At 33.1% G+C, this 26,805-nt stretch overlaps 2 protein-coding genes across 17 annotated transcripts in view; one reads left to right on the top strand and one right to left on the bottom strand.

The window, feature by feature from the left end:
* The window catches only part of LOC124955614 (dopamine receptor 2), a 51,319-nt gene that overhangs the window by 7,971 nt on the left and 16,543 nt on the right, over positions 1 to 26,805 (top strand). For 13 of the 15 annotated variants that reach the window (XR_007102916.1, XM_047510280.1, XM_047510277.1 and 10 more), the window contains one exon: positions 7,494 to 9,172. Coding sequence is in view for 13 of the 15 variants with exons in the window: in XM_047510280.1 (XP_047366236.1) it covers positions 7,923 to 9,172 (1,250 nt within the window). In the remaining 2 variants the exon portion in view is untranslated. Of the gene's footprint in view, positions 1 to 7,493; positions 9,173 to 15,189; positions 25,403 to 26,805 lie in introns of those variants that run through there. The other 2 variants (XR_007102917.1, XM_047510287.1) reach the window with 2 other exon arrangements.
* LOC124955615 (hemolymph lipopolysaccharide-binding protein-like) lies at positions 2,354 to 6,508 on the bottom strand. Of its 2 annotated transcripts, XM_047510289.1 has the most exons (3): positions 5,978 to 6,508; positions 5,595 to 5,814; positions 2,354 to 2,632 (listed from the first exon to the last, which is right to left on the bottom strand). In XM_047510289.1, exons 1-3 carry the CDS (start codon positions 6,368 to 6,370, stop codon positions 2,583 to 2,585), a joined length of 663 nt encoding a protein of 220 aa, XP_047366245.1. In that variant the 5' UTR covers positions 6,371 to 6,508; the 3' UTR covers positions 2,354 to 2,582. The 2 variants fall into 2 exon arrangements, with proteins under 2 accessions (XP_047366245.1, XP_047366244.1); XM_047510288.1 differs by lacking the exon at positions 2,354 to 2,632 and having other exon boundaries at positions 5,416 to 5,814.

Raw genomic sequence — 26,805 nt, 5'->3', positions numbered from 1 at the left:
TTTCTTTTCCCTTTTTGCCTTTTGTTCTTCTGTATCTCTCTACTTGATACTTTATTTCATAGCCAAGTACCGAGCTACTTGTAAAAATTCAAGTCAGATTACTCGAATGTATCGATGGTTATAAAAAAGTAATTTCATAAGAAATATATCTGAAATCGGTTTAAGCTACAGAAGGTCAACGTTCGAACAATTAGTTTGCGTGTGCCGGTATTGCGGGAGTTAAAAGCATTCTCTTATAGATTCGTGCATATAGAGTGCCAGTTGGTTGAGCAGTAACCCCGTTTAATATCCATCACGCCTAATCAGTTTGGAGTCGTTACCTACTATTTTATTTTTCTTACGCTTCCATTTCTTCGTAGTTAGATAAAATCGTAGTCGGAGGCACGAACAGGGTTTCGTTCAAAGAATACAAACGACGGTTTTATAACTTTGCCAATTCTTTCATGTATAATATATACCTATATATATATATATAGACATATATTATATAGATACATATATTGCGGATATATACAAGGTGTTTTTTTTTCTTTCTTTCTTTCTTTCTTTCACGCGTTAAAAATATTCATCGATCGATATATAATCCAACGATCAGAAAAAAAGTCGAATGAGAAGTATTCGTAAGAGAAAAACCATTTTTACGGGAGTCTCGACCGACTACAAAACGGGTGGACGGTTAACGCGAGACGACTTCCGCCGTTTGCGCGATACCCGACACCAATCAGGCTCAATCTTTCAATTTGTCCATTCGGTAATCGACCTCCTCGATACGTCGGTCAACCGTCGCTTCAGGCTACGAACAGTTTCGCGATCGATACATAACGGATATGTTCTCGTGTAATTGACTTTTTTGTTTGTTTGTTTTTTTAAACTTTTTTATATATAGCAAATTGAAAGAGAATAGTGAAATCGAGTTCGACAATTATTTCATTGATGATTTATTTCTTCGGTAGATTCAATTAGATGTGCCATTCGTCAAGATTCAACCGAAATAAGTGAATTAATTGACTCATTTATCGCTCGAAAGAAAATTATTTACTTGACCTTGAACAAGAACGATCAGATTGAACAATCAGGTATCAAATATTACTCTCACATCGATCTATAATCTCATCTAAATAGGATAGGTAAATACAATTCAAATATATTGCTTTGGATCTTGGCTTTCGGTTATAAAAGGAAATAATTATTTTTTAATCAATTATACAAAATTAAAAAATTGTTGAAAAATTTTGAAATAGTTCATATAATTACAGAATGTTCTTTTCTTTTTTTCTTTTTTTTTTTTTTTCAAATAGTAATTATGCTATTGGCTTGACAATTATTTTTATCTTCGATAAAAAATATTTTTCAAAACAATAACAATTTTCGCTTTTATTTAATTAATTGTCAAACATATGAATAAATTCCGAACAAGAGATAGATTTTTAAATTTAAATATATTAAAATACAATATAAAAATATAAAATATAAAAATATTTCAAATATATTGCATTGTTCTATATACTTTTTCTTCAATTTATTATGAAATCTTGAAAACATGTAGCTATTCTCATTTTTGATCTTTCGTTCACCGTACGGAAAGAGCTTATCGAGTGAAATTTATTTCGTTGAAAAGAAGAAACGAAAGCTCGAAAAGCGACATTCCATAGCATCCGTTAGAAAAGTCATTATACGCTCCAGCGAATAAGAACTTTGACCCCTCGGTTTGTTTCACTTCTCCACGGTTTCAGGCTCTTTTAGTGATGCTTTTCTACCATTCCTTTCTCGTCCTAGTTAGTTCCGTCCCTCAGTCTCGGCATAATCCAAACGTTGCGATCCACTGTCACATCCGAAAAGGGTGGCCGTCGAGGGACGCGATAAGCGGATTACGCGATCTTCAAGGGGATTTGTCCTTCACGGGAATACTTTTCTACGAACCGATAACGCATCCCTCGCATTTGTTTGTTCCTCAAAAAATCATGAGAGAGAGAGAGAGAGAGAGAGAGAGAGAAAGAGAGAGAAAGAGGAGAGGAAGCTTTAGATCGGTATTATATCGCGTTTTGCTCGAAAAGTACATTACTTTTTTGCATAGAAATCTTTTTTTTTTTTTGTATATAAGTAGATACTTAGAAGCACGTCGTCAAGCTTATAGTTGGATAAATTTGTTGAAATAAATAATTGAACAAACAAACAGGCAAGAAATAATTGATAAGAATTAGCAATGAAGAAAACATATGTAACTTTTATGTAATTATGCAATTGATGTATTTAACTTAATATATAGATTTATACAATTTGATTTTTTATTTATTTATTTATTTTTTTTTTATTTAAAGAAGAACATACAAATGTATAATTTGTCCGATGCTGTGGAAACCTATGAAATTGGCAAATATTGAAAGTGTTTTATACAGTGACTTGCAGGAAACTTTTATAAATTGAATACATTGTTGATTATAGATAGGACTATTTTTATATGTAGATAGACATACTTTCAAATTAGAATACTTTCCCATAATTGGCAACTTTCCTTTAGGTATTTCTCTAGGTGGCTGTTGTCTCCTTTTTACGTTCATGGTTTTTGCGAGAGAACCTTTCTTTTATTTCCAGTGAAACGGCGATCGAGCAGAAACAAAAGCACCGTCGTCCGCTAGAAACGTAAAAATTATTCTAGAAAAAGAAAATATCCGATAACGTGTAGTCGTCTCTCGGTCCGGTGCAGGACGCTATCCAAAAAGTAGAAGATGATAGTTTGCACGAACAATTTCACAAAAGCTTTTCCGTTCTTGTTCGAAAGAAAGAGGAAGACGAAGAGAAAGAGAGAAAGAGAGAGAGAGAGAGAGAGAGAGAAAGACAGAACGAATATATATCGGTGCTAACGTCAAAACGACACGAGTGGATGGAACGATTCCAAGTACGAAATTCGAACGCTAGAATGCTCGTAAATAGAAATAATAATTTATGCGAATACTACAGGATTAAGGCTATATATGTACATGTCACGTGAATTTTACGGAAATCGAAATATGACTTGTTCACGAAAACGCTTTGAATTTATCATCGATTATTCGTGATAGTGTTATATACTTTTGTCCTATTCGTTCATATCACGTCTGCATAACTGAAATGAAAGACATTGAAAGAAAAAGAAAAGAAAAAAAGAAAAAGAAAAAAAAAGAACAAGAAAAAAGTAAATCGACAGGCCTCCCTGTGTGCCCTTGACGTGTCCGAAACTCTTTGAAATCTCAAGGGTTCGATTTTGACTCGAAGGATATTTTGCGAGGTTGGCTCCTTCTCTAGAAAGTTTCAAGGATAGTCTCAAGAGAAATGGGGACGAAAGTTCAAAGACTGGATTCGTCGTTTTATTCCCGTTTATTTATCGGCATTTTTTTTTGTCCTGCGAGCTTTTTAAATCTATTCGAATTAATACGAATACAAGCGATATAATAAAAGATGAGAGAACATGGTCATTTTAAGTATTCGAAATTTATCAAATCGAGTCGAAATGTTTTTATATTATTGGCATCGATGAAAGGAGAGAAAATAAAAGAACAAAAAGAAAGAGACAATTCTATATGATAATTTGTTTTTCTCCCAATTAACAAATTGAAAGATCAATTTACGTCTTTTCTTTCTATCTTCGTTATCGATCGTAAGTCGCAGAGATGGAAGTTCAATGATGACGTATTGCGTTAAACGGATATGCGCGCGAAGAAATAGATAACAAGAGGGGTCGAAGGGTCGCCGACGATGACGATTATGACGATGCCGATAATGAAGATAGGTCTCGCAAATAACTGATGTCGTCCTTGCTTCCAAAGCCACGTTAATGACTATAAATAAAACTCGGTGTTCGCGCGTTCGAGGTCATTCTTTTGCAGTCAAAGGGTTAAACGGCATTCGGGTTTTCACGCGATATTCTTAACAAAACATGAAACAGGATAAAATCATGTCGTCGAGAATAAAATAGAGAACTTGCCATTATAATGAAATTACAGCTCGAGTAATAACTTTTGAAATGGAGCATGATGCAATACCGTTTCTCTATTTCACTCTCTATTTTAAGGTAGTCGCTTGATTACTATTGCTTCTATACGTCCAGCAATTATCCTTGTTTTACTTTTCTGATCAAATTTACACCTCGTATTTCGCCTAACCAGCGAATTTTCTTTCGCGTTCGACCAAGTGCCTAACGACTAGGACGAGAAAAGTGGCACACAAAGTAGATATCGATTACAGCGTTAACTCAACAACTATTTTTATCCCGAGTGTTTTTCGCCATACCTATACGATAAAACTCGATATTGTTCTTTCTTTCGTTTAGCTATGAACTCGATCTGAGATCATTGGCCATTTAAAATACACTCTTGTTTAACAATCGATAATCCAACGTGACTTGGATTTTTTTTCTTTTAATTCTAAGATATATCTAATATATAGACAATATGAAAAGTGCTGATGGTGGATAGAGAAGGGAAGTTGCAGAAGATGATAAGGAAAAATTGAATGAAATATGAGACAAAATTTCGAAGAAAAGAGGACGAAAGAAGTATAATTCAGGAAATAGTATAGTGAGGGCGAAATGGTATGACGGCCAAGTTCATTCTTCCGCGAGTTTCACAGAAACGGCGTGAAATAATTGCTAGAGAGCAAAATTGGCTGGCTTCCAAACGATTTCCGACCAGCTACTATCTCCACGAACCGCAATTCATAAAGGTTTTGGAACTCGTTTGTATTCACCGTTGTTGCCGGTAGTTATTACAAATTATTCTTTAACTTTCGTGAAAAGAAAAAAAAAAAGGAAGAAAAACTATTTTGGAAAATCTATTGACGACAAAAATTAGCTCGAAAAAAAAAAAAACGAAAAAAATTTAAAGGCTACATATAGAATTATATGATCATATTATATCGATACGTGAAACAAAATGTTTCATAATATTTCTTATCTACATATAACAGTTCATTCTTTTGTAAGAATACTATCGATATAACTTATTTCAATTGCTTTTTCCTCCGAGGAAAATAAGAATTCCTCTTTTTCAAATATAACGCTTAAGGTGCACTATTCCTTACAATCCAAGAAACGTTTCGACAATGGAATCGAATAATCGAAGAGCCGAGGGAAATTGATACGAATTTCAATACGTTTCGTGATCGAAGCTCGCGAAAGGTCGTGATACTATAGACAAAGCTTTTCAAACGCTTTTCGAATTCATATAAAATTCAAAAGAAATAAAGAAATATAAGCTATTTCTAAAGTACCAACCTTACTTAGATTCAGGAAACAAAATTTGTAGATACTGCCAAATATTTCGAAAGTTAAGATACAAAAATTCTATTGATATTATATTGCAAGAATAAATTACTATTTGAATTCAAATCTATGAAATTAAGTTGCCTTTCGAACAGAAATAAAAATGAAATTTTCATCCATTAGATGATAAGATATATGTATTATTTTTTCACAAATACAAACATAATATTTAAGAAGAATAAAATCAGAGCGCTGATTAATTTAGGTTATTCTTAATTAATATAAGATACCGATTATATGTCAGGAATTTCACAAAAAAAAGCAAAAGGAAGGTTGCAGGCTACGTCATCGAGTTTACCGTCTTCCAACAGAGCTCCACAATTTTGTACGCCATTTCTATTATCAGGTTGACCTCCCCATCTGTCAGTCCAGGCATTGTAACCACTTTTTGCCAAGGAATCACCCTGTATTGTCACCCAGTCATCTTCAGTATAGAGATCATGAATTCCCAACAAGATTAGATTGTTATAAGTGGCACCCTTGATAGGACCGGATCGGTTAAATAAATTCAAAAGTATCTGCAAATCGAGAAACGAACGATTGAACGAAGGATAACTAAAAATCCTTCTTTCCCTTATCTAACACTTTTCAATCGATCGTCCTTCAAATTGTGTAAAAACGATAATAAATCTTGTTCTTGAAGTATTTATCAAAAAAAGTTAATTAATCATTCATACTAACATCAGCTTCAGCAATGGAATTGATAATAGCCAAGTGACCACCCTCCTCAATGCAGATTTTTCTCGCTTCGTTCCAAGTCTTTGCTCTCGTATGTAATTTGTGTGAACCAATTCCAGGAGAATAATAATAATCGTCTCGCATAAGTTTATTCCCAACAAAATTGCATTTCCAAATCGTACCGTGAATTATCGGAAGATAGATAGGGTTGTTGTTAATTTCTGTCGAGGATGTTATGTTTCTCAAGCATGGACAATACAAATCCGTTTCGTTATCCCTTGGATGATTTAACGATGTTAAAATCGTGTTATCTGAAATGTTCTGTTCCAATGGATGTGACCGTACTACGAAAATGATAGAAAAACTGATATACGTGAAAAGTAATAATCCTGACATTGTCCTTCAATACTTTTCTAAATTTAGTCTTAATATTAAATTTTCGAGAATATAACTTTTTTCGATCGTCTTCGCTTTAAATCCAGAATAACATACTCATCGATCCGAGGCAACGGAACAACTAAACAGTCTTTATATTTTTCTCGATCTTATGAGAAGAGGCCAAATCATTTTGTGCTGGTTTAACGAATGATGCCTTCTTCGACCTTGTGAAAGAAATCCAACACATTGACAGGAATGACTAACGCACGTATTAAAGATGCGGATTGAACAATTCGTTTCCCACAGCTGTATCTCTCACTCTCTTTCTCTCTCTTTCTCTCTCTCTCTCTCTCTCTCTCTCTCTCTCTCTCTTACTCCCTCTTTCTCTCTATTTTTCTCTTACATTAATTTCGACTTTATTATGAATATAAAAAAATGTAAAATAACGAAAAATTAAATAAATAAAAAAAAATATTCAACAAAAATAACGATAAATATTTCTCTACTGTTATCTATTTTTTTACGGATGTGAAGTAGTTTTGTCAGTGATGCTCAAAATCATTTTCTAGATGCGTTGCATTTGTAATAGTTTAGGAAAAGGGAATTTCTGGGGATATGCGAGAGAATATAGACAACACTTGATGCTTGGGAAGCACCTAACCATCGGCATCGTCAGGTTGCGCGAGGATACATGGCTTCGGGGTCGAATCTGCTTTGATCAAGTACCGGTAAACATTCGCCTGGGTCACGGATGAGAGCCCGTTCAGTCAGCCCAATGTTCGATCCTCGAGGCTCGGCTCGGAATGGATCGGCTTGTTTCGTCTCTTCTCTTCATGAAATCCCTTATACCCTTGGAACTTTGTCGAAACGCCTTCTACTATCGAATATAGACAAGTTGTTCCTATCCTTGATCAATTTATATATTTCACCCAAATATGTGTGTGTGTATGTGTGTGTATCTATACACTTATATATCACAATATATCAAAAAATATTTCACAGCCGAGAAATTCATTTAAATATTCGAATTAAATAATATAATTTTCGTTATTATCAAATATAAGGAGAGTTCGTCGAGACATAAATGTAGTCGATTGTTGTCGGATTTCAAGACTAACAGCGGTGTTATCGCTTGTTCCAGACCGAGAGAGAAAAAGAAAGAGAGATAGAGAGAGAGAGAGAGAGAGAGAGAGAGAGAGAGAGAGAGAGAGAGAGAGAGAGAGAGAGAGAGAGAGAGAGAGAGAGAGAGAGAGAGAGAGAGAGAGAGAGAGGAGGCATCGATGGAACATACTCTCGTAGAGCAAATAACGATTGCTTTGATCCTTAGTCCGAAAGTTAAACGGCAGGCTACCGTCGAGTATTCACTCTCGATCTTACAAGGAAGATAAAGGAAGCGGAAAGGATTCTGAGCATATTTCGTCAAAGATGAGAAAGCGGACGACAAGATCGATAAGAAGAGGGAAGAAAGTAAGGACGGCAATTCCGACGACCTGACGCTTGTAGCCGAGACGCTCGACGAAGGCTGACGGATCTGGAGGAGAATCAGGGGGAAGCCGTGGAGGTACGAAAGATGAATGAGAGCGAGATTTATCTGCTCGAGTGGGAAGAAGAGGCAGAAGCTAGGGAACCTAGCGGTGAACTCAACAGAAGTTTTTACAATGCTAGCCGTGGAAATCGTAGCTACGAAGATTTCTGGGAATTAGCAAGCGATCGTGCTGGACTCGCAGTGGTTCTCTTTCTCTTCTCCGTGGCAACAGTTTTCGGTAACAGCCTGGTAATCCTTGCTGTCATCAGAGAAAGATATCTTCACACAGCGACCAATTATTTCGTTACGTCGTTGGCCTTTGCCGATTGCCTCGTAGGCCTGGTCGTCATGCCGTTCAGCGCGATTTATGAAGTTCTCGAAAATCGATGGCTTTTCACGACCGATTGGTGCGACGTTTGGCGTTCCCTCGACGTACTCTTCTCGACGGCCTCGATCTTGAACCTCTGCGTGATCAGTTTGGATCGTTACTGGGCCATCACCGATCCGTTTACCTATCCAATGAGGATGAGTAGAAAACGTGCGGCGATATTGATCGCGATCGTTTGGATTTGTTCAAGCGCGATATCTTTTCCAGCGATAGCTTGGTGGAGAGCAGTCAGAACGGAGGAAGTGCCGGAGGACAAGTGTCCCTTCACTGAACATCTCGGTTACTTGATATTCTCCTCCACGATTAGCTTTTATTTACCGCTCTTCGTTATGGTCTTCACCTATTATAGGATCTATCGAGCCGCGGTGATACAAACGAGGAGTCTCAAGTTGGGTACGAAACAAGTGATGATGGCCTCCGGCGAGCTCGAACTTACTCTTAGGATACATCGTGGTGGTGGTGGCGGCAGTGGTGGTGGTGGTGGTGGTGTTAGCACTGGTGGAGCAAATACGAATGTGGACCCGAGGCATCTCTTTCGTACGGCCTCGAGCACGCCAGAAGATCTACAAGATCTCGAGGAACCTCTTACGGCCCTTCACAATAATGGATTAACTAGAGTACCTTCCACGAGGATCAACAACAAACAACATCTCGGCAAAAACTTTTCCTTGTCGCGCAAACTCGCTAAATTTGCGAAGGAAAAGAAAGCCGCAAAGACTCTTGGCATCGTCATGGGAGTCTTTATCGTTTGCTGGTTACCCTTCTTCGTGGTGAATCTATGGTCGGGTTTCTGCGCCAGGTGTATCTGGCAAGAGGAGATTGTTTCTGCTGCCGTCACGTGGCTCGGTTGGATCAACAGCGGCATGAACCCAGTTATATACGCTTGCTGGAGCAGGGATTTTCGGAGGTAAGTCGTTCGATGCTCGCGGCGAATCCCTTCCCATTCTTTGAATCATCGTTCTTTCTAAACTCGCTTTACCAAGACCTCATTACGCTCCCGGCGTTGTCCTTTTCAAGATTATTTCTTTGAAAGCTGCGCAACCCTCACATAATCGTTTTTACCTTCTCCTTATTCGCATAGAATTTGGATACCCCGTAGAAGCGAGTTACGTTTTACGATTTAATTTTATCTTTTAAGAGATTATCCTTGAATGATTCAGATACGACTTTGGGAACTCTATCAATTGTACGTGTTATCCCTATGATTCTTTTTGTCACTAACTTTGATACCTACCGTTATTTCCGACACCTCGAATAATAATAATAATAATACTCTTGACTATTCATTGCAATTCCATGTGCACAATTTTGAATTAATGAATTTGAAAATTATCTATTATAAATTCCAGAGATTCATAGATCTGAATTATTTCTTGATAAATTTTCCTTCGAATTTTTATGAAAGAACTCAACTAACTTTCGATAAACATCAACATACGTTTCTTCAAAATTTGTCTTTGCATTCCAACTTAATTTTCAGCTTCATATTATTGATGTTATATGTATAACATAACACGCGACAATGCTTTCAAGTGGATAAAGTGTACGCGATTAGAATGTAGATACTTATTAATTACGAGGGTGTCGTGATACGCAAGTCCCTCAAGGGTTCTATTAAACCTTCACTCTCTAAGAGTAACGTTGTAATTTTAGCCTGTGCTTGTACGTACAAGCTGCCGATTAATTTTCTTCCAGTAAATAAAGCGACAAGCTTTGAACTACAGCTACTGAAATCGATACCACTTTTCTTTCCACGAATTTTAAAACTTATAAATTTATCGTCATAATGATTAAACAAAAAAATGCTTTAATTAATTATTAATTAATCATTCGCAACAATAAAATCGTTAAAAGACAGAAGGTAACAATGTCTATTAATTAAAATTTTCTACAAATTTTCTTTATTTGTCGAGAAGAGAGAGAGAGAAAGAGAGAAAGAGAGAGAGAAAGAAAGAGAGAGAGAGAGAGAGAGAGAGAGAGAGAGAAAGGAAAAATGGAGCAACAATCACGTCTCGTCGAACGCCGACAGCTTTTCTCGCGACAAGAGAAGAAAAGAAATGTCGACTATCTAATACGGCTTTGTGAAAAATGACGATGTGTCCAACGATAAATAATAGCGATCCTGGTTCTGTTAACGAAAAAAAAAAGTCAAAAAAGGCCTGTGAAGAAGAGTGACGAGGCGACCACTGTAACGGACGCTATTCAACTGCAGACATATAAATCTACGATTAAAAGAGAATTTTTATTATTCTTCGACTACTCCATTTTTGAGAGAACGAATTAAAGAAGATATATTATTTCCTTTTTCTCGTTTCTCACATAGATCCTTTTTCATTCTGAAAGATTAAACTGTGACTTATGTGTATTGGTCGATCGATCGATATATTCAAAGATATAAGGCGAAACCTTGTAAAAAATGTAAATTTTCCCTCCGCATTGACTTAAAGTACATGTCAGTTGGAAAAGCGAGGAACGCATTTGCCACGATAAAGGAAGAAAATCGATTTTAAGGCGAAACCCATGCATCGTGAGCGAAACCCGTGAAAGGGCTCCATCCTCGGCCACCTTGGTAGGTAGCACTTTATTTTTAGAAGCTCATGAAAGCAACGGAAAAAGTTTTTATTTGTCGACTTTAGATACTCCGTTACTTTGCAAGACTTCCGTCCCGAGATTTAAGCATCAGTCATGAAAAAAAAGGAATAGGATAAAATGGTCCCGATCAAAAGAAAATTCAATATTATCAGATCGACGTCTATTTCAAGCTACTCGAATATATTCGAAAGGGAAAAAAACGTGAGACGAATATAGAAGGTGATTCCAACCCCCTCATTCCCTCTATTTACATTGAGAAAGGAACACGTATATGTAGAGAAAAAATCATTTGAGATAAGCCACACTGCAGCTTTTTACAAGCTTAACAAAAATTCTTTTATAAATGCAGGATGTTTGTTTGTCTACATATGTATATGTACATACACACACACACGCACATACATACACATATACATACACATACACGTACACATACACACACACATACACATACGTTATTTACGGCATTTTAGATTATCCTTTAAGGACATATATGTGTGTACTCACATACCTAATTTTCAAACAACCAAAACAACGCCCTTATGTTAAAATTACATCTCATTTATTTTTTATGATATACTCATATTCTCGCGAAAAAAAAGTTGCTAACTTTTTCTCTCTCTCGATTTATAAAACCGAGTCTCTTTCGAGCATTTACGTGGGAAAAAATAAACAGACGAGGGTGAGTTTTTTATTTAATCCTACGGGGAAAGTTTTGTCGGAACACATACCATTAAGATGATAGAAAACGAAATAAGATGACTGGCATTGAATAATATGATATATACTAACAGCTTGACTTTATGCAGTAAGGCGAATATGTCAGATGGCTCGTGTATATTCTATAAATTTTATCTAAAGCAAAACTTTTTCGGAAAAGGAAAAAGAAGATTAAGCAGCAAAAGACTAAGAAGAAAATAAAAAGATAAGATAAGATAAGAAGAAGAAGAAGAAGAAGAAGAAGAAGAAGAAGAAGAAGAAAAATGTTTAACATTTACATTTCTATGTTGGTGGAAAATATAATACATAGACTAATCGATCTTCCAAACTTTAAGTTTAATTTAAGTCCTGTAAGTTTAATTTAAGCAACAAAATTTTTAAGATTAAAAAAAGACAAATAGAAAAAGGAAAATTTTAAACGTAGCGAGAAAATATATTATAAAACTTATATTCGATTGTTCCTGATTATTCATATCAACAAATTCTTGGAGATATTATAGTTTTTAATTATTCGAAAGTAAACAGACTTTTTAAATATAAAATAGACAGAGAAAAAGAGAATTTGATATTTCTTTAAGTTAGAAGTTGGACTGACGGAAAGCGAGAACTTTTTTTTCAAATTACGCCGTACAAGTAGCACATACACAGTGATATAATGCACTTTATATGAAAGAGACGGTAAAGAGATTCACGCTTCTCTTTGAATACGCACGTTGAGAAACATTCAAGTTTGTTTGCAAAAGCAAGGCAACCGCTGAAAACGCGAGAATACTATATACAATGGAATATGGCTTAATGATCCTTTTGATATGGTACATATGCGAGTCATAAAAGAGAGAATAACATTTTAGTCTAGCTTGCATATTTCCTATTAATATATTGTAGTCTATGTAAAAGTATAATATTTGCGTGTCATACAAGCAAATATTCTCTTTTCAACTAACACATACTCAAAGCTTTTATAATAATTTCAAATTATTCTATATAATACATGATAATTCTCTCTTCATATATTCTATGTAATAAGAATAAACATAGAAGAGATAAGTCTAATTTTTAAATACGATTTTTTCGAAAATAGTGCTTGCAAACGAAATAATGTGTTTTTTTTTTTGACTTATTTTTCTATGAAATAATGTCAGTTTTTTTTTTTTTTGACTTATTTTTCTATCTAAGATCATTTCCCGTCTGGTTATACCAATCTTCCAGATATTCCGTTTATATACATTGAAACATTTTATTCGATTCTACCGTCAACTCGAAATTTTGCGTTTCAAGGATTTAGCTTAAAAGAGTTTATACATTTTTGGAATATATACCTAACCTACATATATATCTAAAATATTCGAGTCAATGAAATGTGTACTTTCAATTTTGAGGACAGAATCATATCAAGTATAGAATATTTTTAGGCAAGATCGCAGTAAGTCCTTTAAGCTCTTGACATAAGGAACCAGATCTATCTCTTTCAGCGTTTGACCAAAATGTTAAGCCCTACAATTTCAAATTTCGCAAAAGTGTTCTGTTAAATTTCAATAGATTTGATTTAGCCATATTTAATCAAATTTTGTAATATTTTGTTAAAAGAGGATTAAATGTTATCTATGTATTAGAAGTAGACTATTGCAATTCGAGCATTATTTCCTGATTCTTTAAAAAGCGCACCCTTACTTTTTTTAGATATTTCTTTCATCAAATATTCTCTATTTTGTTTTTCTCCAGAATCTATTCTAATCGGATGCCAAGCTTTAATATTATATCGTAACAAAATTTAAAGAAAACTTGTTACTTTCGGGAATCTACTTACCTATTCTTAACACTCACCTCGAAAACAACCTTACTTCACATCAGCAGATTTTACAATCCATCATCACAAACATCTCGATGCCATTCTTTCCAAATATAATGCAAGTAGTAACTCAAAGCATATACACATGTACGTTCCTGTGTATGTATCTGCATCGAATCTCTAAAGTTTAACCCTTTGCACTTTAGATTTACCTCTGACGTGTCACTATACTTATAATCAATAAAAGAAGCAAAAGGAAATAGGTCCATTAAAAATTACATTCAAATATATACCAATACATACATAGATATCTATCATGTATATACATTTTTTCTTGTAATAGAGATAAAGAATCCTCCAAAATAATTCCTCTTTTAAATTTTGAATTAAAAAAAAATTATTATAAAGAATGAATATATATATTTATATATTTTATTATGATATATATATATATATATTTTATATATATATTTTCTAGATCAGCTTCTTTTTTATTTATTATGAAGATATTAAAATTGACCGATTCTATATATAGATTGAGTTATATTTGTTTAAAAATTTATAAAATTTCTATAACACCAATATCTTTTTGCATTGTTCGAGATTACTATTCTTGGAGAGCTAATCGATTTTTCTTTTTCTAAAAGAAACAAAATAACAGGATCGCACTTAAGAAGTTAACAGAACACGTAATCGATAATCGAGTTTTATGCTTTAAGCGTCTAACTTTATCTAATGTATTTTATCTTGCCGTAGCTAGATAAGAGTAAGGAAAGATTTGTGAGAAATTTTCAAGTTACGATGTAACACACCTGTACTGTAAATAAAAATGAAAGATTTCTCAAAAGTAAAAAAACATGGTGAATTTGTAAACGATGACACGTAACAAAATATAGAAATAATTCAGAAGACCATTGGAAATACTTTTGAAACATCATTTCCATAACATCTGCCATGAGAGTATAATAAAGGTCCGGTGTTGTTTATCAGGTTTAGTGGCTATTGTGACGCGACCAAGTTGGAAATGTTTGCATAGAGGCCAACAATGGTGGCCATCCACACTGCTTTGTTCGATACGACGACGATATTTTATCAAACAAATTTGGTACGGTCAAAAGGATTATATTCGATGTAAAATGCATATATTCATATTGTAGTTTATCAATTCTCTTGATAGATAAATATTAAGAAAGGCTGAATATTAAGATAAGTTGAAAAATTAAAGATGTAAAAAGACTGGAAAAAGCATGTTCTGAGGTAATGTTTCATATAGATGCATACTTCATATAACGCATTAATTTTTTAAGGTTACTTAAAATTGCAGAGTTCCCTCTCTCTCTCTCTCTCTCTCTCTCTCTCTCTTCCTCTTCATTCCCAAAGGGATCGTGGCTAAAATGAGAAAGAAAATATAGCGTCGATGTTGCGATAGAGTCGAAGTGCGACCATTTAAAATGCGAAAGGATCCATTTCTCACAGGTTTCCACCCTACGATGGCTTTCGAAGATGGAGTTAGCCGAGCGTTTTATTTCGCTTTGGCTACACGCACCGTGAAGCTTTAAAAATTGATGGTTCGATGACTTGGCCGATCGTAAAACCGGTTAACAAGTTGAAAAGAGAGTAATGGACTAGCCGACTCGGCCAACTCCATTTTTAAGTCTCCGTTAAATAAGTGCGTGTCCAATAAATCGTCTGCGGACTATCCATCACAGTTCAAATTCATTATATTTACGTTTTTTAACACTATATAAAAAATTCTTATTATATTTATACTCTGTTCTTCTTTCTATCTTGACGCAATTCTTGTAATTTTTGCATTACTTCAGGAGAGTAGGTGACTAAGGCGACAAGTAGGTACTATAATTGGGCCGAGTAATTTATACGAGTTAACGGCTTCGATATCAACGCTCAAGGGATTCTAAGTGAACGTACTCGGTAGTATCGGATATTCCTGCAAATTGAATCGAGAATAGTTTCAAACTAATTTCGTTGCAGGCCCAACCGAGGTTACTCGTTGAAGAAGCTACGAAACGAGCCACCATGTACATCATTCGAAACAACCACAATCGCTGTTCTAATATTTTACTTTGGATAATTGATCTATTGTTCTCCATGGAAAATTAAAAATTCGTATTTTATATCTAAATAAAAAACATTAGTATATTTTTCACTTGATTGCGTTTTTTAAATGAACTTATATTAAATCGATGATTTGAAATTTTATGAGATTTTAATAGATACAGAATACCTGTTTACAATTGTTTGTTGTTAAAACAAATATATGTAAAGTATTTTATTGAAATAATAGTAGTAAGAAAATATATAAATTGAATAAATTGAATACAAGTAAACAATAGTTTGAAAATAGCTAAATAAAGATGACAATTTGTATTCTCAAAGATGTAAATTATTTTGTTTCTCCTTTTGGCATTCAATTTCGACAGCACAAAATATGTCGAAACTTCGAGGAAACGTTTAATCGTTGCGTAAATATCGCCATCTCCTTCGACTTCTCCTAATTTGATTTGTCTTGTTACTCGACAAGGAAAGCTTTAACTAGGTGGAGAGACCAAAAGAAATAGAATGCTGTGATAAACATCGGAAAACGAGTGCAGTATTGTTCGACTTTAAATGCGACAACACGAATAAATTTCTAATTAAAACTCCTTCAAAGTACCTTCCTTAGTTGTCCTTGTCGTTTGCTAGTCTACCACCGAACGAAATTAAAACGTGCTAGTGTATAGGCGGCATTTTAAAACTCGGTCAGTCGCTTGGCTGTACTTCGTTGAATCGTTAATTCGAATCGAAACGGACAAAAAAAAAAAGAAAAAAAAAAAAAAAAGAAAAAAAAAATAATTGTATAATCGTCCAGAAATTATGCGATTAAGTAAATTTGATTGATGATTAAGCGAAAATTCCAATTATAATCGCGATCGAGTCGAGTCCTTTCGCGAGCCATCTCGTTAATGAATAATGAAAAAAATCCGAATAAAGATAAAACGAATTTATAAGTAGAATTAATTTGAGAATATACTTACAGAGCACGTTCCAAGCTTATCTCAGGTCAATTTTAATATTCAATATAATATACTTATATTAAAAGTAGAAAGAGAGAGAGAGAGAGAGAGAGAGAGAGAGAGAAAGAGAGAAAGAATTATTCCATTTTTATTAAGTATGAAGAAATTAATATATTATATCAATATGTTATATGAAGAATAAAATCTGCTTTTAAGAAATTTAAGTAAAAATAGAATATATATACCTTGTTGTTCATTTGATTGTCATTTTACGAACATGATAAAAATCGATTGATCCTAGAGGAAATTAAATTCTATGACGATTAACTCGTTGACGAAAAAGAAAGGTGATCTGTTAAAAGGATTTAGTTAGTGATGCTTACAAAAGAGCTACGAAAGTAAACGCTGTTGTATCGCTTATCGAGCGATAGGCGTTGACGAGGAGTACCTATCATCTGTTCTAGCGACAAAATACACGCGTATAAAGAGACAAAGTTCTATGCATGATAGGACCGATCAAATATACACGTTGTTTTTTATTTTCCAACGTCATCCTCTTCGTCCGATCGTATGAAATTTTTAATGAATTTATTTGAAAACTTTGCTTCAAGAAAATATATTATATATGTGCCCATAATTATGAAAATGGTCTAAGTCAAAATTTCAAAAAAATAAGTTTATCACTTATTTCATATCTACATTATCTTAAACTATATGTATTTAATGTAATTTTTACGATATCGTCAAAAATGAACCTTTAGATAGTGGATGTAATTTCAACATTATACAGAATTCATTTAATGTTTCAAACGCAATTCATTAAATATCTCGAAACAAGAAACATATGACTTAGACCACTTTCATAATTATGGGCACATATACATATTATTATATAATATAATATATTAAATCATAAATAATTATATGAATGACGATAAAAAGAATTATAAAAATTCTCCATATCTATCTGAAATTAGCATTTCTTTAGAATCGAATTGAATCGAAATGAATTCATTAAATTGATTATATTAAAAACTCTATCAAACAAGAAGACGTAATTCATCCGTCCTAGTTTTCTTTAATATAGTCCGATAAATGAGGAAAAAAGAACCGATATAAATAACGATAGCTACATAAAGGCCATAGATGTAAAGAAGGCGATAGCTCCCTCGAACAGGAATGCCTGCCTTTCAGTCTTTCAATTCACCAATGGAATTGCTTTCTCTTTGTGGACGAATAGGATGCTGTTATTTTTGGCCTTTTAGAATTGGTCCATTTCGTTCTAATACCTTGATATTACCATAGAATAGAACAATTAACCTAATTATTTTCTTTCGCAATTAAAATCACTATTAATTTCTCGTTTAATTTCAACTTATTAATTCAAAGCAACGTTTATTGGTCACACATTTTTATTACCTATTTATAAATGTAAATTATAAGGCATCTATACTTAATATGAAAATCAGTAATATTCACGTAACGAAATATTCAATCAGATTGCTGATTGGAAATGTGCGGTATATTTTGTTTATGTTTATGTGCGAAGAAACGTAGCCTCAATGTAGCTTTCCGTTCATTTCCAATGACCGAAATTAACCAATCGTTTCTCGTTTCCTATCGATCGGTCGGAAGAAAGCATCGTTAATTTCCAAGTTGGAAAATCGGTATTGCTCATTGTTCGCGTTTCATGTTGCCACGATAATCGTGTTTATTGCCGAAATTCAGAATGTGTCCGCATAAAACGAGCTTATCAATGCTTATCCAATGCTTGTCGTTGATGTAACGATGAATTTAAAAACAAAATAAATAGTTCTATTTCGATAAATAGTGAAAAGCGATAATTTTAACAAATATTTGGATACACACACACACACACACACAAAATACATGAAGCCGATTTTATTATGTTTTGATATTTATTATTTATTATTATCGATGAAACGACAATATCGTCGTTTCTTTTAGCCTACATAATTTCGAAATCATGCTCACGCAAATGGAACGAAGAAACGTATGAATAGATAAAAATAGGAAAGAACATTGTCATGTTACTAATGGATTCATAAAGATATATTTTCATCGAAGTAAAACCAGGGGAAATGGTATCGCGTTCGATGAAATCTATTGAACCGTGAGAAATATTATGAAATTTATCGGCATTGCGTCGTACTTTCTTGATTCTCTCTCAGCTTCTTCTTTTCATCCATTTTAATCGAATCTCGTTGCGATCACATTGAATGCATCAAAGTTTTCTGATATTTATCGTTAGCGATCACAAAGTTGATGATTACCAACCCTAAGAAAATATCTCTAGAGTCAATTTTGTAATAGTTCTTTATACATAAGTATATATATATATATATTATCTTTAGCTTTACAAATTGAGATATATATTATACATACAAATATTTGTCTCTCTCTCTCTCTCTGACTTATTTCTTTCTTTAAAGATACTAGTAGATTTTAATTTCAAATCGACAAAGTCGATGTCTGGCTTTGAAACATTTCCATGTTGGTCTCGTCAAATGATGGAAATGAATAGATAAGCTTGTATATGGTCACGGTAACGTGTGACATTGATAAAAGAAAGATCGAAAAGATTAACGTGACATTTATAGATCGAAAGAAATATTCGAGTTAGCTAACAGATTATTCTAATGTAATTTTTTCCTTTATATTAGATTAGCAATCTAATCAGTTGAGGTATAGGAATTTATTAAAATTTCTACATTTTTTCAATAATTTCATAACTTTTTGCAATTGTTGAAATAATATTTTTTGCAGAACTCTCGTTAATAAAATCTTTCAATACATTTTTTTTTTTAATCATAACTCAAAATTATATTATTTTGAAAGATGCCCAAATATTTTTGATAATTCACTATATCGATCCATTCTAACTAGTAAAATGTATAATTTGTTATAATCAATGCGTCCTTTAACAAACATGTAAGATCAAAGTTATAGATATCAATTTTGATCAATTTGGCAGTCTCCGTTTATCTGCCTGAATTTTCTACTTATAAAACTTAGGAACAAAATACCTGTTTCCGTAAACGTGAGTATGCGCAAGAAAAAAATGGTGTCCTTGATAGATATGCCGAAACAAAAAAAAAAAAAGACAAAAAAAAACCGAAAAAAGAAGAGATAGAATCGTAACACTTCGTCTTGGCAGAGTTCACGAGATATTTATAGTGGGTACATATCTATTTTTTGCTTAGCTTCCATAATTTCTCATACATAATGCATCGTTATGCAAGTGCAACACTAAAGTGGATTTCAATGTATTTTGCATGCAAACCCTAGCGAATCGAATTTTTTTACAAAAAATTTTACTTCCTTACCAGTAGACTAATAAAACATGCAATGATGTCGTTCGTCAACAACTATTTATAATTTTTTAAATAATCGATATATAAGACTTATGTTTATTAGGTTTAGGATAGTGTCAATCTTCAATAATTATTTCATCTAAATCTATCTTTGTTTCTGGTTTTTTTCTCTCTTAAAAAATACTATGTTTTTCATCATATTTTTAATTTTCGATTATTACTTTATTCTTCTATTTAATACAAAGGAAAACTATGAAGAACATTAAATATTTAACATTTATGTACATTTAAACTTACCATGTAGGAACACTATCCTGTTTTCTAAGATCCATTAATACCTAGCGTATTCTGTTTACATTAATACGTAGGGACACGTCTCGAATCAATAATCTAATGAGTCGTACTACCATACCTACACCTATTAACATTCCGTCATCGTGTCTGGGATCAAGTTTGCGAATCCCTTATCATTTCGATTATAAGATAATTGGTATTCTGATATGAATTAAAAAAGAAAAAAAAATATTAAAAGCATATTTCCTGCATTTCTAATCTTATTGTTTTAAATCTATTATATAAAATTTTTCTACTTAGTTCTTGCTCATCGCTATTATTTCCATCATTAATATTTTTAATTTATTATTATTATAATTAATATTATAATTTATCATTTCTTTCTATTTTGTACTTATGAAGTCTGTTTCAATCTCTCTGTCTCTCTCTCTCTCTCTCTCACTGGTCTTACGTTCATAAGCACGTACGTAAATATACATAATGCAAGGGTATGTACGTGTACGTGTACATATGTACGTGGGAAGGAACGCGTGTCACGCAAAGTACTTTGGAAGCAACCTCTGCGAGACATTCAACACGTTCATAACGTATGCTTTTGCGATCTCACGTATTTCAGAGGAAAATGTTGAACATCGTCCCGAGAAAATATTCCTATTGCAAGAGATAAGGGTGTTGAATAGGTCGGCGAACTTAACAACGATGGGAAAGAGCAACGATATGTTTCTTTTTTTATATATATGTAAGGGTGAGTTTTCAAATACGTATCATATAAATTTTTTATCTTCATTTGTATCTCAATATAAGACGACGTCTAATAATTTACAAATCATATCTTATTTTGTATATCTATGTTAGAAACATTTTAAAGGATCAGATACGATAGATAAATTCGATTTTTTAATCGAATCTCTCGTAAAACTAATGCTTTCATACACTTATCATAATATTAAAGTTAAAAAAAAAGAAAGATTTAAGACTTAGGAGAAAGAGTGACAGAGAGTGAGAGAGAGATGCAACAACGTTTGTTAGTAATACGTATAAGAGAACGAAGGGAAAAGAGAGAGAGTCACTGTGCTGCAATCCCACGTGTAACCATCACGCTTCACGGATATTTACTCGGGGTAAATGCAAAATCGATATATCCAGGGTCATTCGATGATGTGCAGAAGGTGAGAAGAGTGAGAAAGAAAGAGATACCTCTCGATCCTCGAGGTCGAAAACTGAGTGGCCTCTTACGGTAAACAGTTATTAATAAAGATTTAATCGTCCATCTTTTAGTTTAGTAAACCAAATTTTTGGATGAAAATTTTGTAATAATTCTATAAAATGAATTTTCTTTAAAAGTTTTTTCTTGTTCCACAAACAGATGATAAATCAAATAAGTATGATCGTATAAGTAAAGACTTTTTTATAGTCGTTTTCTCTCTCTCTCTCTCTCTCTCTCTCTCTCTCTTTCTCTTTTTCGTTTTTGTATTTGATGACATTACGCATTAAAGTTTTCACGAGAGAGATCATGCCATTTTATATTATTAAATGAATAGACATATAGATACCAATAAATCGTTTAGCGATGCTTCGTTCGACCGATCACAGTGATATTTTTAATCCGATACGAAGTATTTGTTTTCGATAACCCACAGCTATTGACTATTAACACAGTAGCTGTCATAAATGGAACCCTTTTTGTTCCCTTTTTGTTCGACAAAAATTTATTCTGCCATTCCTCTTTCACTTTATCTGACAATGAGAAATCATTTTATTATCTAACTCGAGATAAGAAACAATACCTATATTTAAAAATGGATCAGTTGGTTCATCTCCCGATTGGCCATCTCGAAGTTTCGAATGTTTACTTTATAGGATAGTCGGAGTCTCCCTATCGAGAGTTAAAAAAGAAAGTCTTTTAAAAGTTTATTAACGAGCTTGAATTTGAAAAAAAAAAAGATCTGCCGTTGTTTTTCTTATCGAGAGCATTTAAAAAGAAAAGTAAATAAAAAATAAAAAGGAACAAAATTTTCTTCTTTCGAATAGCCTTATCGAAAAAGGGACACTCCAAGGATCGACACTTGAAGGATCCTTCAAGAAAGTTGAAGATCGAAGTTGTAATCGAGCAAATCTCGCTTGGGAGCAAACTCTAGGAAGCTAAGAAAATGAGAAGAAGAAGAAGAAGAAGAAGAAGAAGAAGAGGAAGAGGAAGCAGGAAGAGTAGGAGGATGAGAAAGAAAAAGAAAAGTTGCAAACCTTCCTCGTGATATGAGAAGTAAGAAGAGAAGCCACAAAGACGATAAATCCTTGTCGTCCTAACTCTCTCAAAGGTGATAGCGAGGATAACGTTACTCTGACATGCCTCGATAACCTTAATTGCCGCCACAAGAGAATGTAGGCGCATAGATTGTTGAATATATCTAACGTGCCTAACTAAAGGCCTCACTGAGTTGACCATTAAAGCGTCGCATCTTTTTGAATTTTCTTCTACATTTTTGTCTATTGTGAAAAATTTAATGAATATTAATTTATTTGCTCGTCGAAATAAATTTTATTTTAATTAATAATATTTATTATAAAAATATATATAAGTTATCTACCATCGAACTCAATCATTTTAAATATTTTTTATCAAGATTTCGAATATGAAAAGAAATATAGAGATATCTCGAGGAAAAGATTTGATCGATCGCTCAACTGAAAGATTTTGTTGAAAATTACAAAGCGTCTTCAAGCTTGATCCAATTAAAAGTTTGTACGAATCTTTGCTACGTATTCCCAAGGAAGAATATAAGTGCTTCCTCTTTGGAGAGAAACTCATCTATCCAGTCTCTCCTCGACTAATATCTTCGTCATAGGTTGTTCCTTCAATTTTCTTGAGAAAAATTCAACTCTTTGTATCATTCGATCGACTTCAAGTACATCAACTACGTTCGAATAGTCATTAAATCTTTTTAACTACGCTTTTGAAGGATGAACGATTCGAAGAAAAACTTGAACGATTAGAAGTGCAGATTCGACGAACTTTTCATTACTTGCTTCTTGCTATAGTCTTTACGCCATATAAAATGAAAAGAATGAGAAGGAAAAAGGAAGAAGAAAAAGGGGAAAGAAATAATATAGAGAAGAGAGGAGTGAACGGGATATATTGACAAAAAAAAAGAAAAAAAAAAAAAAAATAAAAAAAAAGAAACAAAGAAACAAAAAGTAAGAAGTAAAAAGCAAAAAAAAAAAGATCAACACCGGGGATAGAAATCTTTAGACAGGATTTTTCCGATCGAAGTGGAAGGCGAGCTGAAAGGAAGCGTAATTTTCAAGATAACAAGCTATATTTCGTGTCTGGACCGTAGAACTGTGAGTATGGAGCCGCACTGGGCTCTAGACTGGATGTCTCAGAAGGAGTCTTTTTATCGGGGAAGACGGTAGACGAGAAAATGGGCTTCCTTTACCGTACGTAGATACCAGATAAAAAGCTACAACGTGTATCCTTGGTAACCGTAAATACGATCTCGAGAAAATCTTGAAACGACTAAATATTACGACAGTCGATCGGCTTTAAATCGTGATAATGTAAAATTTATCGTGACGAGTTAAAGTTATATATTAATCATCGATTTATGTAAAAATTGAAGCCCAATATTTTTTAGAAATATGTAAAAATTATAGATTTATATAAAAATTAAAGCTCAATTGTTAGAATATTAAATAAACCAGACTTTTCGATTCTACTTAATTGATTTGACGAATGTGAAATCATGATAAAAAAAGAAAAAAAGAACGGAAAAGAACGATAAATACGAAAGAAAAGTGTAAAGAAAAAGAGTAAAATATTCATGTTCGAGGATTACTAAAAAAAAAAAAAAAAAAAAAAAAAAAAAAAAAAAAAGGTGTAAAAGTAGAATAGATAAAAATAAAAGGAAAAGGGAAGAAAAATGGATAGGTCCAAAGGAATCCAATAAAATTTGATTAGCTGGTCGAGAGCACAAGAAAATCCGGGTCACAGCCGTTCGGCAAGAAACTAAGTCGGCAACACTTTTCCTTTCTTTATCAGTGATTTCGATTTTCGATTTGTCTCTGGGTTCTTTTTTACTCCGAGCAACGATAGAGTGCCTCTTACTTTCCCGTTGGTATCATCTTTTGTCTATTATTTTCATATAATCATTTTAGAATCATAGTAGAAATTACTTGTCCTCCAAATTTTATTGATAAAAATCATTCTCACAATGTTGCAGAGATGCTACGTAGATGTGTGCATCGATGATTGACAAACGATGATTGACAAACGTCGATTGAGTGACAAACGAAACGATTGATTCGCGGTGAATGATTTTGGTCTGCTTTGTATACACGATATCACAAGATTGAAGATTTGTCTACAACACCGATGATCTAAGAGGAAAAGTAATAACTTTTACAGTTTACAACAGAAACGAAAAAAAAAAAAATATTAAGGCTTCATTAATAGCATTAAATGATTATTATATCGATTTCGACAGTACGCAGGTTCCATCGTAGAATTTTATTATTAGAATCGTATCACTTATATTTTCCAAAATTCTATTTTAGGATATCCAACAGCGAATCGAATGAAAGTTGTTCCACGCTCGATGGGGAGCGAGGATGGGCGGGGGTAGTACGTCTATTAGAGCTTCCTTCAACCTAAAGGGTAGTCGTAAATCGTCAGTACCGCGTTAACGTTGATCTTCTTCTTCTCCATTCTATTTCAAGTGGATTATGCGATTTGCATGTAGATACATACGCATTAAAGTGTCGATGAAAATCTTCTCAATTTTAGTTGACTTAAAACGATCATTCTTTTCACATTAGAAAAACTTTAATTTTTGTTTCGAAAATCGATAAGAATTGTAGCAGAAATTTAAACGGATTTTATTTCACATATTTCATTCTCATAATATAAAAGTATATATTGATATTTAAAGTAGGAAATAAATTTTAAAGAGAAGTAAATCGATTGGGATTTACATCAAAATCAAAAGTCAATAACAAATTTTCCAATGCTTTCAAATTTTATTGTAAAGAAAAAAAAAAAAAGAAGAGTGGATTTGTTCCTTTAAACTGTTTTTTTTTTTTTTTTTTTTTTTTTTTAACAAGAACAAAACACAAATGTAATTTTTGTTCAATAAAATCAATTGAAGATTTCAATTGTAGTTGTAAAATAATTTGCAAGATTAAAGAAATTTGATGAAACGAAAGGAATACAAGTACGAAATTTAATTGCACATAGTCAAAAGTATTAATCCATACGATCGGACCATTTTCATTTTGCTTTGAAGTATCATTTTAATCCTAGAATATAAAAATGTGAATGTTGTAACTTTAATGGAATGAAGCGAAATGAAAAAAAAAAGCGATTTAAATATAATCGTTAAATATCGCAAAGTAAAAAACTTGTAATATATATATATATATATATATATATATATATATATATATATGTATGTACGCACAAATACAACGTGAATCGAAAAATCGTGAAAATTTCATTTTTCCACTCTACAATATATATGACTGTAGAAGGAAATCTTCTGCAGTCATATTATTACGTAGATCAATAAATTCTTTCATAGTGCAGATAAGATCGCCAACTATCGAATCAAAATTCGAAAGAAACGAAGTACAAACGCATGAAAACTTTTTTTTCGATATGTCTGAGGTTATTTCTTGAAAAATAATAAGAATGAAAGAGAGAGAAATAGAGAAAGAGAGAGAGAGAGAGAGAGAGAGAGAGAGAGAGAGAGAAAGAGATATGGCAAGAAGCTATGAAAGGAAAGGAATAGGAGTGCCAACGCAGAAATGACGCAGTCAATAGTCGTCGAGGTCTTCGTAGAGTCGACGTCATCGACGAGACGTCGGCATTGGGCGCCGAAACGTCTGAGGATTTCGACGTTATACCTTATAGAACCCTACGAGATCGAGTCTCGCTTACTTCTTCCTATTTGCTTGGCACCTATCTTCTTTCTTTCTCTTTCCTTCCTCCCACAATTTTCTTTCTTTCTTTTATTCTTCTACGTTGTATCCTCTTTCTTTTACTTACTTACATCTCGCTCCTTGTCATAGTCGTCGATATTCTTAGAAACATCGTATCCTGACATCGTAGGCCGAAACCATAAATCGAACGACTTAGTCCCTACCATTCTCTTTTTCCTTCCCAGCCATTTATTCGCCGTCCCTCGAAACTACACCGACTTTTGTACTTTCCTTACCCTCTTACTCGACGCTTTTTTCGTTTACGTTATTTTTGATTAAAGAAGAAGTCTATCATCAAGAATATTGAACTCTTATTCTCACGTATTTTCATCTTCGTATTCTTATTCTTTTGATCGAAGACACGATGATTATTTCTAAGCTTTTTTTAATGGAATAATGAATGAAGAAAGCAAAAGGAATAAAAATAATTATAAGAAGGAGGAAGGAATTAAAAGATTCGATAGATCAAGAAACTAGTAAGAAGAGAATGTAACGTACCTGAACGATAACTAACTCAATTTTGAATAATTTTACTGGTAAGTCTCTCACATCCGATTAGCTCTGCCTTTGCTTGAATTAATCGTGTGAATAGAACGAGCTCAATCAAGAAAGCATACTCTTAAGTCGAGATTAATCCTATTTCGATCGAGTAACAAACTATATAGAAAATGTTTGCTTTATAAATGCAAAGTTTATAAGAGGTCATGTTAAAAAGTAACAAGTCTACGAAAGTAATGGATATTATATAATTTTTAAATTAGTTTACGAATGAAATTTACAAATTTTTATCTTTCTATCTAAAAGATTTTCTTTTAAAAATGTT

This window comes from Vespa velutina, chromosome 19, assembly GCF_912470025.1.
Source record: "Vespa velutina chromosome 19, iVesVel2.1, whole genome shotgun sequence".
NCBI classification, from domain to species: Eukaryota; Metazoa; Arthropoda; class Insecta; order Hymenoptera; family Vespidae; genus Vespa; species Vespa velutina.
Note: the sequence above shows the minus strand (reverse complement) of the source record. Positions and strands in the feature narration are given on the sequence as shown.

Bases quoted from the DNA above. Each gene is read 5' to 3' on its own strand.
- LOC124955615 (XM_047510288.1), bottom strand. From the start codon at position 6,370: ATGTCAGGATTATTACTTTTCACGTATATCAGTTTTTCTATCATTTTC. The intron at 5,815-5,977 runs GTTAGTATGAAT...CTCGATTTGCAG, and splicing joins ATTCCATTGCTGAAGCTGAT to ATACTTTTGAATTTATTTAA.